At 45.3% G+C, this 22,906-nt stretch overlaps 1 protein-coding gene across 2 annotated transcripts in view; it reads left to right on the plus strand.

Annotated features, from left to right (window-relative positions):
• LOC147750744 (transcriptional regulator QRICH1-like) overlaps window positions 1–22,906 on the plus strand; it is a 265,829-nt gene that overhangs the window by 220,479 nt on the left and 22,444 nt on the right. For both annotated transcript variants that reach the window (XM_086967449.1, XM_086967452.1), the window contains exon 8: window positions 21,769–21,853. In XM_086967449.1, the coding sequence (XP_086823575.1) occupies window positions 21,769–21,853 (85 nt within the window). The remainder of the gene's footprint in view (window positions 1–21,768; window positions 21,854–22,906) is intronic.

Genomic DNA, 22,906 nt, shown 5'->3' on the forward strand with positions numbered 1-22,906 from the left:
AAGGTCGTTTGGAACGATACACAGTGATCACTAGAATAGTGAGCACTACATATCAGGCCACTTCTCACAGGAGATACACCCACAAGTTCTACAACCATTCTTCCAAATGTGGGGGCAGCCACAGATAGACCTGTTTGCCACCCACGAAAATGCAAAATGCCCAACCTTCGCCGCCAGGTTCCCACACCCACGGTCGGAGGGGAATGCAATATGGATGAACTGGTCAGGCAGATTTGCGTACGCTTTTCCGCCTCTCCCACTCATTCCACTAGTAGTTCGCAAGCTCAAACAACAGTCTTTCAAACTAATACTAGTGGCCCCCACATGGGCACGCCAGCCGTGGTTCACCACGCTACTGGATCTCTCACTGGTTCCACATCAGAAATTACGACTCACGCCATCCCTGCTAACACAGAACCATGGAGAAATAAGGCACCCAGAACCAAGCCAACTGAATTTGGCAATCTGGCCCCTGAAGTCGAAGAGTTTGGTTACTTAAACTTACCACCAGACTGTATGAATATCATTAAAGAATCTAGAAGACCCACTACCAGAGCATGTTATGCTGCTAAGTGGAAAAGATTTGCAATATACTGTAACAACAATAACATTGATCCACTGGATGTTTCCATCCAACATATCATTTGCTACCTTCTACACCTACAAAGGTCCAATTTGGCTTATTCTTCCATACGCCTGCATCTAGCAGCAATTGCAGCCTATTTACAAAATAGACAACATCTATCTCTCTTTAGAGTACCTGCAATAAAAGCATTTATGGAGGGATTAAAACAAATAATCCCACCTAGGTTACCGCCTGCACCAGTATGGAATCTAAATGTGGGACTTACATGACTCATGGGCTCCCCTTTTGAGCCTTTACATAAGTGTGAACTGCAATTTCTAACATGGAAAACTGCCTTCCTTGTTGCTATTACTGCTCTCAGAAGAGTCAGTGAAATACAAGCATTCACAATCGAAGAACCATTTTTTCAAATACATTCTAACAAAGTGGTTCTTAGACCCAATCCTAAATTCCTACCAAAAGTGATTACTCCTTTTCACCTAAACCAATCAGTAGAGTTACCAGTGTGTCTTCAAAAACCGGCCTCTGTTGCAGAAAGGGCTTTACGCACCTTAGATGTTAGAAGAGCTCTACTATATTACACAGACAGGACTAAATCCTTCAGAAAGACCAAACAACTATTTGTATCTTTCTCTCCCCCACACAAAGGCAATCCCATCTCTAAAGGAGGAATTGCTAGATGGATTGTAAAGTGTATTCAAATATGCTATCAAAAAGCTAAACGTACACTAACAGTTCCTCCTAGAGCACACTCGACTCGCAAACTAGGAGCCTCTATGGCTTTCTTAGGAAACATACCACTAGAGGACATATGCAAGGCAGCAACATTGTCAATACACACCTTCACTAAACACTATTGTGTTGATGTGCAAGCCAAGCAGCAAGCTGCAGTGGGCCAAGCTGTTCTTAAAACACTATTTCAGTATCCTGCAACGGATACAAGCGACCACCGCTAGGGGAGACACTGCTGCACAATTGTTGCCAAGTGTAGGATCTGCAGCTCATATGCCTCGAACCGAAAATGCTACTTACCAGTGTGCATCTGTTCTTGGCATGTAGGGGCCTTCGCCCTGGAAGCCTCTGGACCCACCAGCCCTGCCCCACACACACACTTCCTTCTCTATTCCTCAGCGTCCCTCCGTCTAGCACAGTCAACAACAGTACACTCTGCCCCCACACTGAAGGCTTTGCGGATGACGTCATGCACCCCAGCTATGACATCAGAGGTGTCTCTCTATGACGTCATAGAGGACTTCTCATAACACCGCTAATGGCGCCCCTGCATAGCACCCCGAATGACGCCATTAAAGGCAGCGAGCGATGACCTGACAAGTGAAGCCTCTTAGATCTTGCGCCTAAAGTGAGCGCGCTGCGTAGGTAAGTCTGTTAGTGAGGTACTCCTAAAGGGGATGTTTACGGTCACACCGTTGGTAACCTTTATAGTGTCAGACGCCCTATGTCTTCCTTTAGTGATGACGTTGTTTGCTTAATAAACTGAGCACTGGAATACAAATAAACGTCATCAAGCAGTAAGGAGTTCTGACAAGCCACTAGCTTCGCCCCCTGATTATTAGAAACCGTGCAGATTAGTCACTGCCAAAGACGCGTGAGAGGGAATGACTCAGCAATTCAATCCTACATTAGTCAGCGCAGGCATGTTATAACCTAAATACACTCGCCACCTGGGAACAGTGGGGGGAATGATTGCCTGTTCTCCTTCACCGAGACTGCAATTACCAGAATGCACTGGGGTGGCCAGTCGCACAGTTGGCATGAGGGGGACATAGATGAGAACAACAACAGATCTTGACAAATGCCTACAGTGCCTTTCCTGGCGGCATATCATGCCCCCGTCAGTGATGTGGTTGGGGGTTTGACTTCTTTAGTGGTGCAGGTAATAATTTAATGTACGCCGAAAGTGGTGGTGACGTCTGTTGGGCGAGGGAGAGGAATCATGAATGCGATATTTATTTATGCATTTTTATATAGCGCGTAAATTACCCAAAGTATTAGAGCGCTTAAAAAAAAGAACAGGTTTTATTACAAGACCTACAGATTTACATAAAAGTTCAGTGTTTTGACAAGATGCAATGTGACGGGATAGACGTTACAAAGGAACAAACTCCTAATTGGTGGTGAATATACATGGTATGGGGGGTAGAAGCAAGTTAAGGAGTACATGGATGGTGTTGTGCTGTAGAGCTCACCCAAATATATCTGTCCGAATTAGGAAACACCAGTCACACAGGGGACCTTAGTGTTTACTGCATTCACTATTAATGCTTCAATGCCTCGTCACTGGCACTAGGCACTAGGCACTATACACATACAATTACAGTGCAGCACACCCACAGTCAGACGTCCGCGCTCACCTGAAGAAGCCTTGGACGCAGGGGGTGCAGTAGCGGTGCCAGCACTCGGTCTGCTTGGGCTGGATGAGCAGGAACCCGCAGGCAGAGCACAGGAGCCCAGATCTGGGGGCCACGTCCAGGGGTGCAGGGGGGGACACTAGTGCTACCATCCCAGGCCGTGGTCGCACCCTTCCTTCCTCGCTCCTTCTAAACAGGGAGACGATCACACCGAAGGCGACAACCGGGGCTTCCACCAAGAGATCCCTGTTTGAAGTCGACGATGTTCCTGTTCGATGTAAACGCGTCGATAGGTGACAATCCCAAATGCAAGTCACTAGTTTGTTTCCAAAATAAGTATAAAAAAAATTATCTGTTAAGAAACTGGCAAACTAAAAGAAAAAGAACAATGGAGACAAATAGGCGAGCTCCTTTTCAGTGTGTAAGTGTTTGTGCCTACCTGGCTGGCTGTAGTGAAGTGTGACTGCCAAGCCTTAAATATATACAGGGTGAAGTATTTCGCAAGTGGGGGAGTTTATCCATGTCAATTCGCCCCGTGAGCACATGCGCCTTTGTTTACAGTCAGGACAACGGAAGTGCCCGGGGACACCCTGTGCCGCAGCCACGGGGAGAGGATGTTGTTTTTCTATCGAATAAATGCGTGACGGCCCCTGAATGTGTCAGTATCGCCTCCTCCCGCATTGGTCTGCCATCCAACCACTTTCTTTACCGCACTAGCGTGCACATAATGCTGCATGAAGTACTAGGACTGGCTGTCGTCCTTCTGTCCCGTGGGTAGTTTTGGAACTCCTAAAAGCAGTCTCAGCGCTCCGGAAGGCAAGAGAGGAGCGCTCGGCACCACCATGTTTCTCCGAGGCGTAGCAGGAATGCCTCGGAGAAACCAGCATCATTTTTGGGACTGAGGGGCGTGTTTTCGTTCTCTCCTCTTCCCATTGGCTGGAATATTAAAATCCAGCCAATGGGAAGAGGAGAGAAAGTAAACAGAAACGAAAACACACACCCCTCAATCCCAAAAAAGACAGGGCTTGAATGGAGTGACGCCCCCCTCCTCCAATAGCTGGCCTCCTAGAACGCAGAATATCTATGTTCTGGTGTTTACGTAAGACTGAGTCCTCTCATTAATTTGCATCCCATTGGATGTTCACCTACCTGATAGCCTTGATTTGAAAAGTGTCCTACAGATAGCAGACCTAAACAACGTGTTCACTGTCCTGTAAGCCAGGCCAAGAGAAGTCAGAAAATCCATGATTTGGAAAAAATCGACCCCATGGGATCACAACCTTTTTGTACAAAGCAAGGAACCCACTGCAACAACGTCGATTTGTATCATTTAGTGATACTGTCAGCCCATGCTGTGGCCAACATTCTTTCACCTTCTTCCAAAAGCCCTGGGACTCTCCGTAATCCTCCAGGCCATGAGGGGTAGTAACCAGCTTTGCAGGACTAACAGGTGAGGATTCCCTAGAGGATCACTGTGGAAATTCAGAGAATGGGGTAGATGGATTGAAAAATCCCAAGAAAGTTCAAGAAGATTTGTAAACCACTCTTGCGATCCCCATAAGGGCGTGATGAGAAACCATCCTTGCTTCTTTTCTCTTCACCTGGTTAAGCAACCCAGCCGTGAGGGGAAGAGGTCCACTATAAATGGACCCCAGCGATTCTCTATCCTCTTGAAGACCTGAGGATCCAGTTGCCATAGACTCTTATCTGACTACTTCCTCAAGCACCAACCCGCCTCTTCATTGCAAACCTCTGCGGAGATGAACAGTCCTGAGCCTCAAAAGTGCTCTTTAATGCTGTATGCTGGGGAATATCACTAGTAAGGAAGAGGATTAAAGTCCAACCACCATGGCTATCTGGTACAGTGTTTACTTGGAGAGGGTCCAACTGAGTACTCTCTGAATCTTTGCCATCTTTCGGAAGGGCAAACTGAGGGTCTTTTCCATTGAATTGATAACAAAACTCAAAAAGGTTGTTTGATCAGACAGGGTTAACAAATATTTCTTCTAATTTATGATAAAACCCAAGCTTTCCAGCAGGTGGATCGTCGTTTGCAGTTGTTCCTGCAACCTGATGGGAACACTGATTCTTGAGAAGGTTGTCCAAGTAAATGATCAGCCGGAAACCTTGGGCTTGAGGTATCTCAATCGCCAGCTACAGCTGCTGAGAAAACCCGTCCGGTAGAGAAAAGATGGAGTTATAGCTTCTTTTTGCAACAGATCACCTCTTGATCTTTAAAGGGAGCTTGTGTCTTGTCTTCATCATGTGTGAGGACCAGCATGGTGTCAAGGGAGGGGCGCCTGGTCTTGAAGGTCCCGCCTCGTCATTGGAATCCCCATGGGGGTCATCATCGTCCCCGTCCTGAAAGGGGATGAGGGTGGGTGGATAGTCATCCGGTGCGGGGCCCAGCAGCAACCCTGGATCATTATCCACTCCGGAAGGGGGATTAGTCTAGAAACGATGGATTTCTTAAACCTGTCTAAGGCAGTTAGATCGACCCCTGTGTCTTCTTTGAGCTTTTGTGGTTTTTGGTCACTCTGATCTGATACTGTGAGGGACCCCTTGGGATGACCTAGCTAGAGGCATGGGGCGAGAGTAAGCGATTGTAATGAGGCGCCTTTCAAATGGCACTATTACTGAGGCAACAGCCTTCTGCAAATAAGGCATCTACTGCCTCACACCATGTATCATCCAGAGGAAGAGCCGACAGGGACTCCTTTTATATAATCAGCCTCCATTTTTATTGCAAGGAAAACTTACCTGTAAACCCTTTAGGGGATTAAAGTGTACAATACCGATTTATATGGGTGTTTAGAAGCACGAAATGACACTTGCCCTGGGGCCAAACAATGCCTTATTTAATCTAAAACTGTCTAAATCACCCCACCTGGGCTGGGCCCCTTACGCAGCAATAAATGGTTCCGAGTACATTGTGCGCTAAATTATGAGAGAGAACCTTCCAATACAGACCCACTTTCTAACTCGTGTCTTGCAGCTCCTCTTTTTATAATGGGGAAAATACAGACCCTACAGAACATTATCAGCTTCCAGGCGACCCTGGGCAATTATGATGACTGGCACAGGCTTTGCAGGGGCTGACTGGTCGTCTAAATGCTTTACTTTGATACGAAGCGCCCCACCTGCAGGTCACTGAAATGTGGCTAGCATGTCTTTTGTAACTGTGCCCTCGAGCGGACTCTCATGTTCACTGTACTCCCGCGGCCCTAGGTAACCGATTCAAAGTAGGAAACCGTCTGCAAAAGGAGCGCTGAACGCATTCCTGTGGCGGTGCCTGAAACGATTAAAATCAACACTGCACATTAAAAATAAACCAATAATACTGAAAAAAGCACAAAAGATTAGAACAGCACTTATCTGCATGCTGGAGCAGGAAAGAAAGGGATTATGGGAGACGCTCATTATGAGGACTGTTGTGAGACTGTTCATTGGACAAAATTGTTTGTAATTAATTTCCCGTGGGTTGATGGGAAAGGTAGTTTTTTGAATAACCATGTTTAAGTCTGCAGGAGAAAGTAGAGCGTAATCCTCGTCTCCGGTTGTGATAAAGAACGGTACAATATTATTCCAGAGTAGGGGAACAGCTAAGGGAATGTAACACCTGAAGTCTGCCAGCCACCACTATATCTATTGCCAGAACCCTCATCAAGGTATCCTGCGCTTTGGTTTGAACTTCAAATGTTGTCATATCAATTGTTTTTTAGATTTAACCTTGCATTTTATTCATTTGCTATGTTACACTAACTGATATGAAACTGACAGGTTAACTTAATATGTAGCTATTACACCTGAATTTTAGAACTAACCTCACACTTTATCCCTTCTTCATATTTGGCTGTGATAAATCTCTTCATCACCACTGGACAAGTTCCACCTCCTTTGAACATGCCATGGTGAAAGCTCTGTTGAAAAAGCCAAGCTTAAACCCTGATGTCCTGGGAACTATCACACTATTTCTCTGCTGCCCATTGTCTGTAAGCTCTTGGAAAATATGGCAACTCAATTCTTCCCGACTTTTTAGAGCCCCATAGTCTCCTGCATTTCTCTCAGACCGGTTTTCGAACCCAACATGTAACAGAAACCGCATTCCTTGCTGTAGTCAAAGAATCAAAAAAAAAAATTGACCAAGGAGGAGCAGTAGCCATTATACTCCTTGATCTTAGCTCCGCATTTGATACGGTTAATTTTGACCTTCTTACTAGATGTAGGATTGCCAGTATATCGGGTGGAGCCATTACCTGGCTTTGATCCTACATTAATGGTAGAACATTCCAGGTCTTTGCAGAAGAAACAACGTCAAGGTGTCTATCTCTCAGTTGTGGAATCCCTCAAGGCTTGTCTCTGAGCCCCTCTCTAACGTGTACATGAGACCTCTTGCTGATATTGTCTTGTCATATGGGATTAAGATTGTCATATATGCGGATGATACTCAGTTGTTAGTATCCCTTAACCATCCTCAGATTTCTCCCTCTGATCTGGAATTTGTCTGGAGAAGGTAGCAACATGGATGAAACACTCATGTGTTGGGTTCAGTGGAGAAAAAACTGATATAATGTTCCTGGGCAACTCGCCTAACATTGACCTTAAACATGCATGGCCAACCTGCCTTTGACCCCTAAGTTTAAGATTAAAAGCCTAGGTATCTGGCTGGACAAATCATTCAAATTTGACCAGCAAGCAGTGGAAGTAACAGGAACCTGCTATGGGATTCTCAGAATGCTGCAGATAGTTCTACCCCTCCTTCCCTTGAGGGCCAGGAGAATTATGGCTCAGGCCCTGGTCGTCTCCCACCTGGACTATGGTAACTCCATGTTCGAGGCATATGGGCTGAAGACCACACACTATTGCATTAGATCACCATCTGGTGGTGGGCCCGGATGATTACACTTTGTTGTTGTCTTGGAAGAGTCTTTTGTCTGTTGGATGACTCCTCCCTTAGATCGTAGTGCGCATGGGCATCGACTCCATCTTCAGATTGTTTTTTTCCGCCATCGGGCTCGGATGTGTTCATCGTTTCGTCCCGTTACCGATCTCTTTTCTAATTCATAAATCAATCATAATACCATCTGCATCGTCTTCGACAGTGATTCCGGTTGCCTGCGTTCGTCAGGGCCGTCGGGCCTAACTGCGCCTTTGGGCCTTTGGCTCATGGAAAGAACACCTGCCAAGAAGTGCCCTCGGTGTGGACACAAATTCCCTCACACCGACCTTCATGAGGTTTGCAATCTGTGCTTATCTCCAGAGCACGAGAGTCGAGACTGTGAGGCCTGCTCTTCGTTCCGGTCCAAGAAAACCGTTAGGGACCGTCGAGCTCGAAGAGTGATGGCGCAGTCATCCTTATCGACACCAGACCTCATCATAGACTAAGCTCCAATCGAAGTAGAAGCAGAAGAACAGCAGCAAGAAGACGTTGCTTCCGAAGCAGAGGATTCAGCTTCTGGAGTCGAGGATCAATCCGAAGACGACGATCTTCCAGCTTGTCAACAGGTCGTGAGTACAAGCGTTGACCCTGTTCACCCCTCCATACCGGGACAGGCTTCTGTTCCACCTCCACCTTCGGGTCCAGGTGCACACCGACCATAATCTTACGAAGCCCTGCCTTTATGCTCGGCAGCGAAGAATAAAAAAAAGCCTCGAGTCAGTCTGTCGGTCCCGAAAAAGCAGAAGGTCCTTAAGCCAAAATTAACACCGGCATCCAAGCAGCCATCGGTACCAAAATCGGTCGAGCCGAAAGCAAGTTCGGCACCGGAAGACGTTCCCAAAGCTACCGAACCAAACACCACTCCGAAAAAAGTGGACCCGAAGACAGTTCCGGTACCGAATCATACTTCGGCTCCGAGGGTAGATGAGTCCAAACGTACCCCGGAAACAAAAATTTCGGATCCAAAGAGCACGGATCCTAAGAAAAATAAGATAAGTCTTCGGAACCTAAACCAAAGCCCGCTCCAAAGACCATAGACACTGTAAAGCTAAGTATTTCGGCCCCGAAAACGGATAAATCGACGCCGAAAAAGGATTTTCCAGTGCAAGAGCTTTTCAAACCTGACCCACAAAGGACTCTTCATATTAATCCAAAGACTGGACATATCACTACAGTGCCTGAAAAGAGGAAAATGGACTATCCTAAACCACCGCCAGTTCCTCCAAAAAAAAGATGCTCAAACTTACCCCATAAGGATTCCTTCACCAGAAGTAGACATACCAATAAATATTTCTCCTGTACATTCACCATCTAGTACACATAGTCTTATACCACAAGATGAGGCTAGATACTCACAGGGAGTAGAGAGTGAGCATTACATAGACGACATTAATGACCCAGATGATATTCCTGGGCCATCAGGTGACCCATGGGAAAATTATATTGCTCAAGATGCACCAGATCTGCCACAAGATGATGCATACCCTTCTAGACCATCTCCCCCAGATGACACTATTGGGTTTGCGCAGCTCATTCATAGAGCAGCTACTTTCCATGGATTAGATTTGCACACAGATCCAGTGGAAGAAGACTTCTAATGGACACACTACTGTCGTCACATAAGACCACAACCACACTTCCAATACTTAGTGGAGTGGTAAGACATGCACCCGAAATATTTAAAGACCCAGTCAGAGCAAGGGTAATTAACCCAAGACTAGAAAAAAGTACAAAGCGGCTCCAACTGATCCAGCATACATTAAAGGACAGTTGCCATTGGACTCACTAGTAGTGTCAAATGCGAGGAAAAGGGCTAAATCGCAAACAGGGGATGCTCCACCCCCTGACAAAGAGTCTAAGCTTCTAGATGCTTCAGGAAAACGCACCATCTCACAAGCAGCCAATGTCTGGAGGATTGCTAACACGCAAGCTTTGTTAGCAAGATATGATAGAGCTCATTATGATGAGTTAGAGTCACTCGTGCAACACTTGCCAGAACAATATAAAACCAGTGCTTCTGCCCTAATACAGGAAGGCAAGATTATTACAAATACCTCCATTCGCTGTGCACTAGACACTGCAGACACAGCCTCTAGGGCAATAAATACAGGGGTACTGTTGCGTAGACATGCATGGCTACGCATCCCTGGGTTCAAACTAGAAGTACAAGCCAGTATTTTAAACCAACCATTTGACCAGCAAAACCTTTTTGGGCCGACAGTCAATAGTGCACTAGAAAAAATAAAGAAACATACTGATACGGCAAAATCCATGGGAGCTTTACAACAGCAAGCCCATAGACCTTCCTTTCGTCGCTCCTCATATAGGGGCACCTCTAAAGGTTTCCAAACTGACACTACCTCCCTTCTTACAAAGCGCCCAGCCAAATCTCGCCTAGTAAGGGATATTATAGAGGAGGGTATAGAGGAAACAACAATAAGGGCAGAGGTAGAGGAAACAACAATCACAACGCCTCTACTCCCAAACAGTGACTTCTTTCCATCCCCCCAGACCATTCCACTCCTGTTAGGGGGAGGTTCCAACAGTTCTTACCTGTCTGGAACTCCATCACCACAGACAGGTGGGTAAGACAAATAATTCAGTCAGGTTATTGCCTGGAGCTCACTTCCGCTCCTCCAACAATACCACCCTGGCAGCGTCCCATGTCACAAGAACACCTCATACTACTAAGACAGGAGGTGGCATCTCTACTGCAAAAGAATGCAATAGAACCAGTCCCAAAACAACATCGAAACACAGGAGTTTATTCTCAATACTTTCTCATACCCAAAAAGGACAGGTCCCTCAGACCTATTTTAGATCTAAGGCACTTAAACCTGTATTTACAATCAGACCACTTTCATATGGTCACACTACAACAGGTTCTACCGTTGCTAAAGAAAGGCGACTTCCTTGCCACATTAGATCTCAAGGACGCCTACTTCCACATTCCTATCCATCAATCGCACAGAAAGTACCTACGGTTCATACTAGAGGGTCAGCACTAGCAATACAAGGTACTCCCTTTCGGAGTAACTACAGCACCTCAAGTGTTCACAAAGTGTCTAGCAGTAGTAGCAGCACACATTAAAAAAGGGACAACATTCATGTCTTCCCATATCTGCACGACTGGTTAATAAAATCCAAGTCCTACATCCAATGTGTACAGCACACGCATCAAACGATATGCCTGCTACACAAACTGGGATTCACAGTAAATCAAAAGAAGTCACATCTCCAACCGTCCCTGTCTCAGCAGTATCTAGGTGCCACCGTAGATACCTCCAAGGCAATAGTGTATCCCAACCCAACAAGGATACAAAGTATGCAAAATCTTATCAAAATATTCCAGCCACAACACTCACTACCAGCTCGAGTGTTCATGCAATTAATAGGAATGATGGCATCTTGCATTTTCATAGTACCATACACAAGACTGCAAATGCGCCCCATACAAGAGTGCTTGGCAAGTCAATGGAATCAGGCTCAGCAACAAATAACAGATCTGGTTGTGGTAGACGACCGGACATATCACTCTCTGCAATGGTGGAACACCAAAAACCTTTCCAAGGCCCGGCCGTTTATAGAACCAGTTCCACAAATAATATTAACCACAAACGCATCTCTCACAGGATGGGGAGCGCATTTACAAAGACACACAGTACAAGGTAAATGGACAATGCAACAAAAACGACTCCACATAAATCATCTGGAGTTACTAGCGATTTTTCTAGCTCTAAAATCGTTTCAGCATTACCTATCAAACAAAGCTGTACTAGTTCGGACGGACAATATGACAGCAATGTACTACATTCAAAAACAAGGAGGAACACACTCCCTACAGCTCTCCCGGCTGGCGCAGAGCATATGGAGGTGTGCCATTCCTCACAAAATTTTTCTGTTAGCAGAACATATACCAGGAGTTCACATTCAAGTTGCAGATCTGTTAAGTCGTCAAAGACAACAGATACACATTGGAAACTTCATCATCAAGTTCTTCAGCCATTTTTTCAAAAGTGGGGTCAACCAGAGATAGATCGGTTTGCTACACACCACAACTCCAAATGCCCAAGCTTCGCCGCCAGATACCCACACCCATTATCCAAAGGCATACGCTTTTCCACCTCTCCCACTAATTCCATTAGTGGTACGCAAGCTATAGCAACATTCTCTCACATTGATTCTTATAGAACCAACGTGGGAAAGACAACCCTGGTACACCACGCTACTAGAGCTCTAAAGTGGTACCACACCACAAATTAAAACTCTCCCCGCATCTACTGAACCAGAACCATGGAGAGATTATGCATCCAGACCCAATGCAGCTCAATCTAGCGATTTGGCTCCTGAGGTCTTAGAATTTGGATATCTAAATTTACTATTTGATTGCATGAATGTCATAAAAAAAGCAAGTCGACCTACCACTAGAGCATGTTATGCAGCAAAGTGGAAAAGGCTTGTTGTATATTGCACAAATAACGACATCAACCCCTTAGATGTTTCAATACAAAACATCACATGCTACCTGTTACATCTGCAAAGATCTAACTTAGCATACTTCTCAATCAGGTTACATCTTGCCGCTATAGCAGCATATCTTCAAAACAGACATTTGTCATTGTTTAGAGTACCTGCAATAAAAACGTGTATGGAAGGACTCAAAAGAATAATTCCTCCCAGAATACCACCCTCTCCGGTATGGAATTTAAATATTGTTCTCACCAGATTTATGGGTCCTTCTTTTGAACCATTACATAAGTGTGAATTACAGTTTCTTACATGGAAAGTTGATTTTTTAGTAGCTGTTACCTCACTCAGAAGAGTAAGTGAGATACAAGCATTAACAATTCAAGAACCATTTATACAACTTCATTACAATAAAGTGGTTCTTAAGACAAATCCAAAGTTTTTGCCAGAGGTAGTTTCACTGATCCATCTCAACCAATCTATTGAGTTGCCAGTATTTTTTCCCCAACCGCAAACAGTTGCGGAAAGAGCTCTACATACATTAGATGTAAAAAAGAGCGCTTCTTTACTACATTGATAGGACAAAACCATTTTGTAAAACTAAACAACTGTTTGTGTCCTTTTCTCCTCCACATAAGGGCAATCCTATTTCAAAATCAGGCAGTGCAAGATGGATTGCATTCGAATTTGTTACTAAAAAGCAAAACGCATTCTATCCATCCCCCCCTAGGGCTCATTCTACCCATAAGTTAGGGGCATCTCTGGCATTCTTAGGAAGTATACCATTAGATGCGTCTGTAAAGCAGCTACATTGTCTACTCCGCACACATTTACAAAACACTACTGTGTAGATGTGCAGGCAAAACAACAAGCAAGTGTGGGCCAGGCTGTACTCAAAACATTATTTCAAAGTACTGCAAAAAAATGCGAGTGGTCGCCGCTAAGGGAGAAACTGCTGTGCAATCTATGCAATAGTGTGTGGTCTGCAGCCCATATGCCTTGAATGGAAAATGCTACTTACCAGTATGCATCTGTTTTTGGCATGTTGGGCTTTAGGACCACACACGCCCACCCGCCTCCCCGCTACCTGTATCTGTTCCAGTATTATCTTATTTAGATACACAACACATGGTCATCTTTATCTTTAATCCTACAACTCCATCATTTGCCCAATGTCGAAAACAATCTGAAGATGGAGTCGATGCCCATGCGCACTACGATCTAAGGGAGGAGTCATCCAATAGACAAAAGACTCTTCCAAGACAACAACAAAGTGTAATCATACGGGCCCACCGCCATATGGTGAGCTAATGCAATAGTCTGTGGTTCTGCAGCCCTACATGCCAAGAACAGATGCATACTGGTAAGTAGCATTTTCCTTATCTGAGAGCACCTAAATCCACAAAAAGGAAACTTCAAGTTGTTCAGAACTGTGCCACTCGGTTGCTGCTAGGAATTCCTAAAATTCAATCATCTAACCCAGGTCTAAAGACTTTACACTGGCTACCCATCCTGGAAAGAATGACATTTAAATCCCTCTGTGTAGCCCACAAGATTCTTTAGGGGAAAGGCCCTACTATTAATGGCTCCGTTATCACTTTTTACCGTCCCAGGAAACTCCTCCGCTGTGTTAACCTGAGTTTAGCCACCATCCCTAAAATCCAATGGGTGAGGAGTGGGGGCAGTTCCTTTTCCTGCAACATAGCTAAACTTTGGAACACCCTTTCCCTGCACTTGCGCTCAGACTCACCATCTCCCGTTCCAAAAGCGTCTCAAAACCTGGCTGTTTCAGAAAACCATCTTTTGAGCCATCAGACCTTCCCCCCTGTTGGAACTGGAAATGCCACCATAATGTCAGTATTTTAGATCCAACCTTGCTTTTTTTTCTCCCCCCTCTATTTTGTATTAAATCAATCAAATCAAAACCACTTTATTTTGATTAATAAAAATCATAAAATTATACTATACAACATCTTTTCCACATAATGCATAGCATATCATTAAAAACGTTTAAAACAAGCTAAAAAATCTTGTAAGCAATTTCATCAGTTTGTTAAAAATTCCATCAAATGATAGGAAGATTCCTGCAAGCAGTCAGTCTAGCTTTCCTTTGTCGAGAGGCCGCGACAAAAAAAATTGCCACGCTGAACATAATGAGTGAAGAACCCATTAACTGCAAGAACAAAAGTGCTGGTTTAGCCTGCATGAACCCTTTTCCCTTTAACAAAGGTACAATAAACTTTTTCCTACTTTCTTTATATTAGGTGGTTCGGAACAGACGGTAGAACCTGACATGCTGCTATAACTCGACTACCTTAGAGGTAATCTTGCACATCTCATAGAGACTACTAGCCGCAGATTCCTTAATGTAGAATTATCCCCAGGCGTGAGACTGGATCCGGAAAATGTTTGCCACGGCACCCCTGCGCGCCTGGGGGACAGCATCACACGACTCTGCCCAGGCGCTGTCCGCGTACGTGACGTCAGCGAGGTCACTTAAGTCCCACCCCGGCGGGCCTACGTCAGTTTTTTCCTTTTACGCATGCATCGCGGATCCAGTTTGTTTTCCAGGCCTGTTTAGGCTTTTCCCTTTCGCTATTGCGTGTGTTTGTGGTAACAGTGTGCGGATGCCTTCGGGCTTTAAGACGTGCTAGTCTTGTGGATGCCTGAATTCGGCGACGGACCCTCACCTCATTTGCATGTGGTGCTTGGGGGAACATCATGACTCCACTGATTGCAAGGTGTGCCAGCAGTTGAAGTCGCGGCGTGAGCGCCGGACGAAACTTCTTTCGGCTTGCATGTCCAGATCGGCTTCTTCACCTCGATCAGCTTCTGCGGAAGGTTTTCGAAGCTGCCGCCATCGTCGTCATCCTCGTCCCTCTCCTAAGCCGCAAGAGCGTCGCTCACCTGTCGGTAAGTGTCGCAGTTTGTCCCTGGGGGGGCTGGTTTCCGGCTTGTTGGGTGTGTGGGCTCTTCACGGGTGAATCGGTCCGCGTCTCGTCCCCGCTATCCACCGTTTCCCAGTGTGGGGGTGTTGAGAGCCCAGATGGAGACCTATGCGGCAGCCTTGCAGGCCTCGCTGGCTTCTCCTCCTCCTTCCCCTCCTGGAACATCAGCGGATCCCTTGCGTTGTGCGGGGCACTCCGCAGCGGCTTCGGCGCCGACTAGTTTGGAGTCAGGCTTGGAGGATGTGGTGCGACCCTACGGAGGTCCCTCCTTTGGACCACGGCGCCTCTGCTTCGCTGCAAACTCCTGCGGGATTCCCTGTGGTGTCAAGGGAGGTCGCAACTCACCAAGATCTTGCTCCCACCTATCCTGCTTTCAGAAAGGGGACTTGCATATTCCTCATTATAGTGCCATATGCCATAGAGATTAGTTTACTGTTCACCCTTCATCTAACAGTCTCCCTTCCAAGGGGGAGTCGTCCTGGGTCTCCTCCTCCAGCGTCGCACATTCCCTAAGGACCCTTCTCAACTGACCAAACCGTAGTCATTGCATCTCTGGCATCCGGTATTCCTTCCATTGGTGTCCCATTCGTCCACCCGGGCAAAGAGGCCAATATTGTCCCAGCATTGAAAACCATTCAGAGCCACCACTGGTCGCAATCTGGATCCCTCCCCTAATGGCATTTTCAGGGTCAGTCTAGTCTCTCATCCCATCTCTCTCTTCAGCCTCTTCCAGGTATCCATACTGTCCTAGTGGCCGGGCCCACCTCAGGAGCCAGTTGACCCCCATAAAATGCATGCATATAACTCAGTTCGCCCGTGCCCTGCCTGCCTAGGTGGAATGCCGAATCTTCTCAATCCGATTCGCCCAATTGTTGACCACTCCAACCTGCGCTGCATCATAGCATTTTAGGAGGCATGGTAGAGCAATTACTCCCCTCATATATGGATCTTTGAAAAACCTTCAGGGCTTTACGAAGGGTTTCTTTGCACAGAGAAGCGTTCTTACAAGTGCATTCGCCTTGACAAACGGAGCAATTGGGATCTTATATGGTCTGTTCTCAAGGATATGTAGCCAATCGGGGAGGGCTATCATCTTAAAAATCGAAGCCTTTCCCAATAATGAGAGGAGCAGCACATGCCAGTGTTTCACATTCCATTTTAATGCTTTCAGTGCGAGTCAGAGTCCATGGTGATCCAATTCCTAAGATATTTAAACCACCTATATTCCACCCTAAATGGCAAGGGTAGCATTCCACCATTCCCCATTGGGAAAAGTTGAGATTGCTCCCAATTTATAGTAAATTCAGCTTGTTTGCCGAATATACGAAAAATGTCCCGCAGTCGGCCCAGCGCCTGATCCGTTTTTATCTAGTACAACAAAATATCATCAGCGTATAATGATCTAGGCTTCCCCCAAGCCTCCCTGCCAGCCCCATATTCGTGCTTGGATCCATACCCATTCAGCCAGTACTTCTATCACCAATGCAAACCACATCGGCTAGAGTGGACACCCCTGTCTAGTGCCCTTTTGTACGCAACATTGCCGGGAAGTGTGACTATTGATCTTCACTCTGGCTAGCCGCTTATCATAGAGCATTCGGACTCATTTGATGTATTTTGGTCTAAACTCCATCTTTGTCGGGACCCCTAACAGGTATGGCCATTCTACAACCATTGTACAGAATCAAAGGCCTTGTTAGCATCAAGTGATACAATGGCCAACCATCAGACGATGCCCCTGCCTCAGCCAAGTTGTTATGGAAATGTCTCCCGATCAGTCTGGTGGAAAAGCCCATCATAAACCCATTTTGATCTGGGTGTACTAAATCAAGCACCACTGCTGGCATCTGGGTTGCTAAGACATTCGCATCCATTTCCCGAAGTGTACTGTGCATTGCATGCTAATTTATATTTGCACTTCCCCATGCTGCAATGTTGCCCCCCGTAGGTATGTTTCCTGTAGAACATTGTCCGTTTAGTGTCTGCTGAGAGCTTTGTCGACCAGACCCCTCTTCACCTTCATTCCTAGCCCATTGATGATCCAAGTTAACGTTGATTCTTGTATTGGTGTTATGGTGGCTGGGTAACTCTCTGCCCTCCTACTAGCCCCCTCAGTGACTGTGCATGGTCCATGATTCCCAGTGTGTCCTGGTGTTCCAACATGCTGCGAACTACCCCTACAGCTATTCCCCTGACCTTACCGTGATCCTAGAACTGCCCACCCCCCAATACACAGTATGTTTGATCCCGAAACCATAACAGCATAATAAGAGGTTCGAGGCATGTGGGCTGCTGAATTCATATCTTCGCATAGATCGCCGCCTAGTGTTGGGTCCGGATGATTGCACCTTGTTGTCCTGTAAGAGTCTTCGAAGTATCACGAGATAGGTGACTCCTCCCCTTTTCCTTCTTGCTTCTGTCGCTGGGACGGAACCTGAAGCCTCACATGAACGGCTGTCCTTGGTCCGATGCCTCTCATCAAGCAGTATACTCACTAAAACGTAACTGGATGTTTTAAAAATGTCAAAAACTAGTGAGGTGTAGGGAAACGGGGCATTAGTCTTAAGACGAGAACCCTCACTTACCCAAAGGTGACATGCTTCATCATTGGGTTCCCTCTTGCACACTGTAACCGCAAGGAGCACAGTGTGGGCTACAACTCTCCCTCAGGAGAGGAGCGTAAGGTGTTTTCACTCATCCAATGGAAGTTGGAGTGAGGGACAGAGTGCAAATTAAATATAAAAAGTGATTTAAAACTAACTCATGAGGGACAAAATTAACTTTAATATGTGTCCCCGATGGTTAGAGCTAAAAAAGCGAAGTGAGAAATAGGAGTATAGATATTTCCTATTAAGTTAAGGTCTCATCAAGCAGTCTCTGCATTCGGAGTAAACTCTGTCGCACTCTGCGACGACCGGGGCCCCAGAGCATGTATCACTTTTACTGCATCTCGCAGTTGGCCTGATTCGATAAGGGGCGATCACGCCTCTGCTCCCAGATGTTTAGCTGTCATGGATGTGACTGCTGGTAGTTGCTCATCTTCTCTTTCCAGTTCTGTTTCAGTCTGATCTGAGCCACTGCACTATTCCTCAGTGTTCGCCACTTGTCATTGCTGAGAATGTCACTGCAGTGTTTGACTTCCATCACTATCTGCACTTTGCTGCCTTCATTTGCTCCTGTCAGTGAGGTTACCTCACCCAGGGAAGCCGGGTGCATAGGTGTCAAATGGTGTCGGGAATGGTCATCGTTTTCAATGGCGACATTGTGCAAAGTGCTGCTGTCGTGGAGAAGAGGTAACCGCAAGGAGCACAGTGTGGGCTACAACACTCCCTCAGGAGAGGAGTGTAAGGGGTTTTCAATCATCCAGTGGATTTGTGCATACGCTTTTCCCCAATACCATTGATCCCAAAAGTGCTCCGCAAGATGAAGCTGGAGGTTTGCCGACTAATTCTGATTGACCCCCATTGGCCCAGACCGTATTAGTTCCAGGAACTTCTGTTATTGTCTCAGGCCAAGCCCATTCGCCTTCATCCATGCCAACAATGTTGGATGGGACAGAGGCCAAGTGGTTCATCCGGACCCACGGTCCCTGCACTTGCACGCATGGCTCCTGATTTCTTAGAGTTCAAGGACCTCAACATTTCGCTAGACGTGTTGTGAAACTTTGGGTAAATCTCGTGCTCAGAGTACAGTCAAGACTTATCGCCTAAAATGGAAGCGATATTGTTATTGGTGAGAAGATAATGATGTTCACCAAGTTCAAGCCCCTGCGGAATAAATCCCCCCCCTATTTGCTTCCTCTAGCCAAATCTGGAATTACATTTTCATCGATCAAGGTCCATCTGTCTGCTCTTTCCAGATTCAGAAAATGCACTAATCTTCCTTCTCTCTGCTCGTCTTCACTTGTCAAACAATTCATGAAAGGGCTTTTTCGTGCCTTCGCTCCGGTGCGAGAACCCCCTCCAGAATGGGAACTCAACATCTTTCTAGCGCAATTAATGAAACGTCCATTTGAACCGATCCATAAAGCTGATCTTAAATACCTCACTTGGAAGGTCGCCCTTTTACTGGCTCTGACTTCCGCAAGAAGGGTTAGTGAGATCCAAGCTTTCACTATTAAGGAACCCTTTTTACATTTTACTCGGGATTATGTAACCCTTTGAATGAATTATAGATTCATCCCTAAAGTACAGTCACAATTTCACCTGAATGAACCAATGAGGTTAAGAACTTTCTTTCCGGAACCATCCAACCCAGCTGAAAGAGCATTACACTCTTTGGATGTTAAGTGTTGTTTAAAATTCTACTTACAGATAGGCGTCGAGAGCTTCCCACATGTGGTCTTTGGCAGTGTGATTCGCCGTCATTTGCTTGGCAGTGATGTTGTCTGCCCCCCGGAGGAAGGTTACCCAGTTGAACCAGCGTTTGAAGGTGGCTTTGCTGGTGTCCTTCCAGTTACCCAAGATCGTTTTCACCGCAGCCGTCAGGAGTACATCGACCAGGTCTCGTACTTCTTTGGACTGGAGTTCTGTTGCTAGGAAGGCAGTGGCTATCCCCGCTAGTCCTCTTTGTGTCTTGCTTCCCGTGACTGTGTCTATGACGTTATAGACCTTGTTCCAGAAGGTTTTGAGTCTGGGGCATTCGTATATCATGTGGGATAGATCTCCTGTTGCCTTCTGGCAATTCCAGCATGTGTTGCTCTCGCTAGCTCCCCCCCACCAGGCCGCAACATTGTAAGAACAGTACAAAGTAAGACGACTGTTTTGTTTTTGTATATGGAAAAATGTACTCTCAATAAAATATTTTGAAATAAAAAAAATAAAAAAATTCTACTTACAGAAGACTAAAGATATCAGGAGTTCAGATCAACTGTTAGTGGCCTATGGTCAGGTAACACTTGGAACTGCAGTGACAAAAGCTACAATCGCCAGATGGGTTGCATCTGCTATTCATTTCTGACATGAAAAGGCCAAAAAACCACTACACAGGAAAGCCAAGGCACATTCTACCAGAACTGTAGCAGCTTCTACAGCATTGTTTGCTTGTGTGACTCTGGAAAATATCTGCCGTGCTTCAACATGGAAGAATGTCCACACGTTCACAAGGCATTACTGTCTTCAATCTGCACAACAGAAAGATGTAGCGGCGGGACAGGCCGTCTTACGCAATCTTTTTCACTAAGGTCAGATTCCTATAGCTTTTCTTTAAAGTTTATCTTTCATCGTTTCTCTCTGTGTACTGTTATATTGATTTTAGTATTCATTTCACAGATTATATGTTAATTTTCTCAGGAGATATATATATATATATATAGATAGATGGTCCAGTTGAAGGCAGGAGCCGAAACGCGTAGACCGTCTATTTGATGCACTTTCTTTTGCACATGGTGTGTAAATAAAACTGTGAGAAGATCAACTGTTGCTGTGCCGTGTCTTTATCTACGAACTCGTAGGAGAAGAAGCAAAGGTGATATATATATATACACATACATACATACACACAGTTGATTCCACTCCTTTTCGCTACCAGCTGGTTTGCGAGAGAAAGCAGAGTTGTGGACACCAATCATTTTGTGGAATTCCAGGTCTTTTTCCAACAGATAGATATAGATGTATATATATAGATATATATATATATCTATAGATATATATCTATAGATATATATATATATATATATCTATATCCAGACGAACAGGATACCCCAAAGAAGAGAAGCCATTGGAACTTGTATTGCTCGCAGGTTTAATTGACAGCTTGCCGGCAAGAACCTTAACAAAGAGCATGCATCAAAGTTCATACGCCGTACGCGTTTCCAGAATAAATCCCTTCTTCAGCAGCGTTTGTTTCCGAAAAAATGAGAGTGCTGTAATGTCCGCACTGTTCAAATATAAACACCTGTCCTTGTGGGCATGGCCAACCTCATGGCCTTCTGGATGATGTAGTGCGCACAACGTGATCCCAAGTGGGTGCGCTGTCATAGTCACAGTCGGGAATGTGGAGGAAAGATTAATAATAACTGAGAATGAAGCTTCAAATCTTGCCCTCTGAAAATGGTAGGACCTCCTTAAATTCTCACTGTTGGTACACTCATATGTTCTCCCACGTGGCCAAACAAGCTGTTACCAAATGAATAAATTCCTAAAACCTGCCGCCAAGTAAACAATCCAAATCCTCTGTTGGGCATTTTATGACTTTATGCATATAAACCCTAATGTCACAAGAAAAATAGGTCGATGCTTTTCCTTCCAACAATATTAGTGGATTGAAAATGAGCTGCTTTGAAAACTCTTGTTTTATGCCAGCTAAAATCACTGTCCTTTTACTTTGCTGCTCAGTACTTGAACACCATCCAGAACCCTAATGCTTTACAAAGGACAACTGAATGCAAAATGTTTTTTTACTAAATGTGTACTACATTTTTAATTGTTTTTGTTAGAGTAACTTTTTTTTATATTTCAGAGGAGACATATGTTGAACAACTTGAAGATCCTGATAATCCACTAAAGTGTCCTATAAGGTTATATGACTTTTATCGCTTTAAATGGTAAGCATGCTTTTGATGAAGAAATGAATTGTTAGCAAAAATGTGCTAATGCTGACATCTGTCCATTCCATGATCTGTTAATTTACTAGAAGCCTGTTCTCATCCAATGAAGACACATCTGGCTATTGTTCTTAAAAGGCTGAACTGTTCACTTTGGTCTAGAGACCGCTTTAGCTCTCACATCAGCCTCCTGTTTTCCAAATAATATACATAAATGTGTATTTGTGGGAGCCATTGGCTGTCTTCACCATGAGTGACAGCATTTTAGTAGTTCAGATGTGCTTAAAGTGTCCTAACTGTTAGGGGAAGCTCTTTCATACATTTTATTAATTTCTTTTTGTGATGGGTCATTTATCTATTTTTTGACTCGCGCACAATACCTTTAGATGGTGGTAATGTACTTATTATTTCTACACTTGTAATGCCTATCACATGTTAGCAACAAAAAAAATCACAAGCTTTCCAAGCCAGATCTTTTAGCTTTGCCAATGCTTGTTATTCTCATGCAAATAGACTTTTCACGTTTACCTTACATATATGGTGACAAAAAAATGGAAAATTCTGAAACCCACTAGCACCCTCTCACTGATTAGAAGTGGGGGCTGGACTTCTCGCCCCAGTAGCACTTGCGGCTATAGGCGACGATGTCGCCGAATCAGTCATTCTGAGCCTGGAGGCGCCTTCATAATTGGACTCTAGCTCCCGCTGTGCTGGACGCGCGCAGGCATGTGCCCAGGCGAAGAGCGGGCCTGTCTGCACCCGTCATTGCCTGGAAGAGGCTGGACTGGGCCCACCCTCTTACTTCTGGATAGTGTAATCTGGAGACGGTGAGTGTGTGCTTCTCTGTTGCATATTACATGATCTCGTGGCCCTCCAGTCTGTTGGTAGTCACACTTCTTCCCTACTTAACCTGCCAGCTCAGTCCGGCCTGTAGTCTTGAGGTAATCTGACTTTTGAGGATGGGGAAGAGAAACGCGGAAACCTCTAAACGGGCTGAAAAAAGACTGAGAGCCAACAATACTCTATGGACTCTTTTTTAATCAAACCGTGGGG

The sequence above is a fragment of the Lissotriton vulgaris genome, chromosome 1_1 (assembly GCF_964263255.1).
Source record: "Lissotriton vulgaris chromosome 1_1, aLisVul1.2, whole genome shotgun sequence".
In the NCBI taxonomy this organism is placed as follows: Eukaryota; Metazoa; Chordata; class Amphibia; order Caudata; family Salamandridae; genus Lissotriton; species Lissotriton vulgaris.